The 6,290-nt window shown below is 51.1% G+C and overlaps 1 protein-coding gene across 1 annotated transcript; it reads right to left on the bottom strand.

Annotated features, from left to right (window-relative positions):
* Positions 1–1,941: 1,941 nt before the first annotated feature.
* KRT18 (keratin 18) lies at positions 1,942–5,910 on the bottom strand. The gene is made up of 7 exons (XM_081059530.1): positions 5,208–5,910; positions 4,418–4,500; positions 3,941–4,097; positions 3,220–3,384; positions 2,989–3,114; positions 2,465–2,688; positions 1,942–2,117 (listed from the first exon to the last, which is right to left on the bottom strand). Exons 1-7 carry the CDS (start codon positions 5,835–5,837, stop codon positions 2,000–2,002), a joined length of 1,503 nt encoding a protein of 500 aa, XP_080915656.1. The 5' UTR covers positions 5,838–5,910; the 3' UTR covers positions 1,942–1,999.
* Between the last annotated feature and the right edge of the window lie 380 nt (positions 5,911–6,290).

Below are 6,290 nucleotides of genomic sequence, written 5' to 3'. Positions count from 1 at the left end.
AATCATTCCTATATAGATGCAGTAAGAAGTTTTACATAAAATGATGTTATACTTTGTATGTTATCTCTCAAACTAGATGGATGACAAATTACTAAGGCAAGAGTCAAGAAAGACCTAGATATCACTTGTCAAATTGGTCTGGTGACTATGATTAGACATTAGCAGATCAAGGTTCTGATTTTTGGGAAAGAATTTGCAACATAGTAATTATTCTTTATGGAAGATTGAGAGCAGATTTGTGTGATATAAACATTCAACTGGACAATAGGTAGGCAAAATTCATCAAAAATGTCACCAAAGCAGTTGAGGTGACAGAATGCATCCTAATCTCTACAATTCTGTGCTTTCCCTCCAATATGGGACTAATAGTTTCCTTTTGCTAAGTGGGATATTCGTATCATATAGATTACAAATGAAATTAGAGGAGACTCTAAATTTACTCATCTAGATTTAAAAAAAGGTAGGTCTACACATATTGTTTCAGAAAGGTGTCCAAGATATATTGTGAAATGAAGAAAGCAGAGTTTAAGAAAGCAAGGTGCAGGACAGTATGACCCTACAAATATAAAGTGAAATGTGTTTATATATGTCTAGTTTAAGAAACTATTTTACAATGGTTACCTCTGGGGAATGGGAAGTATTTAATTTTCTTCCTTTCTTCTTTTGGATTTTGTATATGTTACTTTTGTATATTTTTTCATTTAAAATGGTAAGTTATTGGGCCAGCCCGGTGGCTCAGGCGGTTGGAGTTCCGTGCTCCTAACGCCAATGGCTGCCGGTTCAATTCCCACATGGGCCATTGGGTTCTCAACCACAGCGTTGCTGGTTCAATTCCTCATCTCCTGCAAGGGATAGTGGGCTCCGCCCCCTGCAACTAAGATTGAACATGGCACCCTAAGCTGAGCTGCCGCTGAGCTCCCAGATGGCTCAGTTGGTTGGAGCATGGTCTCTCAACCATGAGGTTACCAATTCGATTCCTCGACTCCCACAAGGATGGTGGGCTGCACCCCCTGCAACTAAGTTTGAACATGGCCCCCCACAAGGGATGGTGAGGGTGGGCTGTGACCCCTGCAACTAACAATGGCAACTGGACCTGCAGCTGAGCTGTGCCCTCCACAACTAAGATTGAAAGGACAACAACTTGACTTGGAAAAAGTCCCGGAAACACACACTGTTCCCCAATAAAATCTTAAAAAAATAGGAGATAAGTTATCATCCCAATCAAAGTGTTATTAGTTTTAGATATCCATTGTTGTCACTACTAGATGACACATCCAATCGAAAGCAGAGCTGTGGCATTTCAGTTAGCTTTAAGGTGCTTTTTATTACCTAAGTGGATAATTACTTAGTGGCACCACCTACCTAGATGGGAATCCCTGGAATAGACTATTCTTTCGCCTGCAATGATGGCATTTACTCCAGTTCTAGCTAGACCTCTAGTGCACTAAAAGTCATATCCCAGTTAAGTGAAGGAGCAGAACAGAGGAGCATAGGCTTCGGGGCTGAATGTGGGAAGGGTGGAGGGAGAAGCTGCAGTGGGAAGCCCTGGGCAGTGGGTCGAAGATGCAGTGTGGCAGGGGTGGGGAGGGCCCGCTGTGTGCGTTGGTCCTGCCTTTCTCTTTCCCTTGCCCTCTGTTCTTGGCTCCACTTCCTTCTCAAGCTCACATTTCCGCTGAGGAGCACCTATCAGGCAGGAGCCTTACCATCACCAGATCTCTTCAAGGCTAAGATTTCACAATTCTGTTGTAGTTTTCCCCAGTGCCCGTGGCCCATTCCCTCCTCTTTCTCTGAGATATTTCCAAGAACCCAGACCCTTCCTCTGCTCACTTCCCACCTGTAGGAAACCCCCGCGGTCAGAAGTGATTCTTGCCTGATCAGAGATAGGATTGTTGGGTGAGCGGATTTGCATACAGCCAAGGAAGACTCAAAGCGATATACCATGACCTCTGAGCTTTTTATTGACCTATTGCCCCCCAAGAGGTGTGCTGCTTCTGCTTCTTTAACGCCTCAGAACTTTGGTGTCATTGACCTCAGACACCACTTTGCCATCCACAATCCTGCGTGTGGTGGTCTTCTGGATGGAATGCATGGAGTTGCTGTCCAGGGCATCGCCAAGACTGTAAGAGAAGACCAAACTCCAGTTATAAACAGCCCGGCAGAGAAGGGAGATGAGGAAAAAAGCCTCTGGATTCCCACCTTTATCTCCAGATTCCCCTTGTCCACTTCCTCCAGAAACGGGAAACGCTCAAGGCCAAATTTCATTTGTATTCTAAGTATGGCTAGGGGCAATACTTAATCCATTCTCTTCTCTAGGAGGGAAGCTCTGTAACTGTCACTCGCTTAGAGACACAGCCACACTCACAGAGTACCGGCCCAGTGCTCAGTGGTGCTTAACAAAAGCTCAGATTTGGGGAGAAGTGGTATCTGGACCCTAATTTGTGTGGGTAGGAAAGCCCCCACTTACTCAAAGTCTTCCCCTTCTTCTAGCAGGCGGCGGTAAGTGGCGATTTCAGCCTCCAGCTTGACCTTGATGTTCAACAGAGACTCATACTCCTGGGTCTGGCGTTGCCCCTCGGTTCGGGTCTGGGCCAGCTCTGACTCCAGGTGCAGCAGGATCCCATTGAGCTGTTCCATCCTGATGGCATGGCGTGTCTCTACCTCCCTCAGGCTGTTCTCCAAGCTAGCCCTCTGCAGGGGCACAGGGAGAAAGGTTGGGTGAGACTCATCTAGTGGAGGGAGAGTCTCTTCAACTTTCAGCAGAACAGTTCAGAACTCAGGACTTCACTCTTTGCAACATTTTTGAGCACCGATTTTGTGCCAGGTACTAGGGTAGTGGATAGGAGCAGTAGGAAATGCAAAGAGAAACCACTCTGAGTGAAAGGAATTTATGATGGAAGGGATAAGATTTGGACTAAGACAGGATTGGGCCTTAGGCCGACAGAGGTCAGGGGACAGGAGTAGTTGGGGCAGGTGAAGTGAGGCTCTTACCACATTTCTCAATGAGTCCAGGTCGATCTCCAAGGACTGGACTGTACGTCTCAGCTCTGTGAGTGTCGCCTCAGCAGCTCCTTTCTCAGCGTTCTGTGAGGTGACCACTGTGGTGCTCTCCTCAATCTGCAGGGTGGGTATGATCCTCAGGTTCCTCCTGCTTTGTCTGCCTCCCTTCCACCCCCTAGGGCCTCTGTGCCCAGCTGGCATCCATCCCTTCCCTTGGTGTACCTGCTGAGACCAGAAGTTGTCTAGCTCCTCTTGGTTCTTCCGAGCCAGCTCGTCATACTGGGCTCGGATGTCAGCCATGACCTTGCTGAGGTCCTGAGATTTGGGAGCATCCAACTCCACGGTCAACCCAGAATTGGCAATCTGGTTTTGTAGACCATTTACTTCCTAAAGGAGAGAAGGACAAAATGAAGAAGGACTCAGAGTAGAACTCAGTAAGTCTCTAACTCTGTGACTGCCTCTTCCAGGGCTATAGGATCAGTTAGAGAAGAAAACAGAGGAAACTCTCAGCTTTGTCTCTGGGCTTTGTACTCCAGATTGGTAAAATGCCACCCACTTACTGCCCATGCCTGTCCCTCACAGGTGATTTCTATTTCCTCACTTCACCCTGTCCCTCCATTTACCCTCCTTCCACAAACCTCCTTATAAGTTCTTCCAGGAAGCCCTACCAGCTCTACTTGCTGCCACTCCTCCATCACCCCTCACTCCTAGTTCTAGTTGCTTCTACCTTTGTCCTGGTCTCATTCTTTCACCCATAGTCTCTTGACCTCATCATGCTGTAACTCAGGTGATCCACTGAGTATGGCAATAGTTTTAATAAGAGCCCAGGCTGGTAGTTCCAAATTTCCCTGCAAGGCTACTTACAGGGGGCCTGCCCTATCTATTCCCCCACCCAGACTGTGTTGGTCCCTGGTTTCTGGCCTGGGCAGTGGCCCCTGCTTGCCTCTTCATGGTTCTTCTTCATGAAGAGCAGCTCCTCCTTGAGAGCCTCAATTTCTGTCTCCAGCTGCAGCCGAGTGATATTGGTGTCATCAATGACCTTTCGGAGCCCAATGATATCACTCTCCACAGACTGACGCATGGCCAGCTCCGTCTCATACCTGTGGGAGTGGAGGTGATCAGAGAGGTCCCCCATCTCTGATCCAGAACCTTCTCAACCCATCCCACCTCCTAAGAGCAGCACCATGCCCACTACAAACCAGCAACCGAGTCAAGAATCAGATGGTAATCCTCTGAGCACGGTTCCTGGCACTTGGGGGACTGTTCTTAAACTGGGTTGCATGAATGAATAAATTGATGGAGCCTGACTCTCATCCACCCAGCTTCACCCACAATTGAACAAGATCCCACTGTGAGCCCTTAGCTGACCCAGTCCGGGGAGCAGAACTTTCTTAGCTCCACCACCAGCTTCCAGCCTTACTTGACTCTGAAATCATCAGCAGCAAGACGGGCATTGTCAATCTGCAGAACGATGCGGGCATTGTCCACAGAACTTGCAAAGATCTGGGGGGATTGGTGAGAGAGGTTGCTCATGAATGGGATGGGCGAGAGTATGGAAGGTGTCATATGTCTCAGTGAAAACTTCCTGGTCCCAGGAATAGCCAGAGGCTGTCGCCTTCCACCTGTGCTCCTCACACTGGAGTCCCAAATCTCAGGGCTCCGACCAGTCTCCTGCTGCCTCTCGTTTGGGCCCTCTGCTGGCTGGCCTGCTTGAAGTGAGCAGCTACTAGTAGCAAGTCTTCTCTCCGGCCCTCTCCTGGCATTTTTTCCTCAGTGCACCTGCTTCTCTGCCCCCTACCCCCACCCAGGTAGGCCTCTTAGTTTACTCTTACATGACTCAGCCTTAACCACATCCGCTTAACCCTCCAACTGTCCCCACTTGGCCAGCAGACAATGTCTGGTTCCTCTTTATGTGCCTTGTCCCACCTCCCTCTATGCTGTCCACTTTCCCAGCAAAGCTCCCGCCTCCCTTCCCGCTATCTCCAGGGAAAGGACCCTTCCATGCCCAGTCACCACTCTTAGGGTCTCTGTGACCAGGGGTGTGTATGGAAACCCAGGGCATTCCTAACACCCTCCCTGGGTACTAGGAGGTGGTTTGGAGATAGAAAGGGGGGAGGCATCAATGCGACACACTCCCAAAATTCCTATTCCTGGGAGAGGGGAAGGCAAACATGGCTGGGAGTTGGGCTACTCCCTCCATGTCCCCTTACCTGAGCCTTCAGGTCCTCGATGGTCTTGTGGTAATGCCCCCACTCTCTGACCTGGGGCCCCTTCTTCTCCAGGTGTTCCCGGATTTTGCTCTCCAGTTCCCGATTATCAGCCTCTAGGCTCCTCACTCTCTCCAGGTAGGTGGCCAGGCGATCATTCAGGCATTGCATAGTCTCCTTCTCGGTCTGGATGCCCCCCAGGCCCGCCAGACCCCCGGCCATCCCCGCGGCCAGGCCCCCGGATCCCCAGCCACTCCGGACGTTGGTGGAGTGGGACACGGAGATCCGGGAGCCTGAGCCCCCTGCACCTGCATACACGCTGGCCGCACTGCTGGCCGGCCGGACCCGGTGGCTGGGCGAGTGCACGGAGCCCGGGATCCGGTAGCTGGTGGAGAAGCTGGAGCGGGTGCTGAAGCTCATGTTGTTCGGGGAAGAAAGCGAGAGGCCAAAACTCAGGTTCTGGACGCAGAGAGTGCGGGGCTGCACGACCCAAGTTATATCCCGGAGGGTGGAGGTGGGGGTGGGGACGGGCCGCGGCAGGCTCCACCCCCATCCCCGAGTCACCGCGCAAGCTTGGGCCGCAGGTGCACTGCTGACCGGACGCCACGCCCTGGGTTCCAGACCCTTTTCCATCTTCCCCCGCCCCTCGGCCTCCTCCCGCCCAGAAAGGGGGTGACGAACCAGGAGGGACAAGGGCAGCAGGTGTTGTGGGCGCTGGTGGCTGTGGTGTCAGGGCAGGAAATGACGTTATTATATCTTTCCCCAGGTAGGGGAGGTGCTAGCCGGTTGAGAATTTGGGGGCCTCAGGGGATGAGGAGTGGGTTTGTGAGTGAGTCTGGGTAGCTGTCTTCGGCCTGCAGCCCACGTTCGCACCTGTAGAAGGGATCTTGGTGGAGGGGGGATCCTGAAGCCCCAGAAGTCCCCAGGAAGAAAATGAGGGCTGGAGAAGAGGAAGAGACTCAACCCTGAGCCTCAAATCTGCTGGTTTATGTTCTCGACCCCACTACACTTGGTTCACAAACATGCCCACCTGCTCATGTTCACTAACACACACTCCTGTCCGTCATGTAGATGTGTGTGTCTGTC

This window comes from Rhinolophus hipposideros (assembly GCF_964194185.1).
Source record: "Rhinolophus hipposideros genome assembly, chromosome: 9".
Taxonomy (NCBI): Eukaryota; Metazoa; Chordata; class Mammalia; order Chiroptera; family Rhinolophidae; genus Rhinolophus; species Rhinolophus hipposideros.
This window is presented reverse-complemented; position numbering and strand designations above follow the sequence as displayed.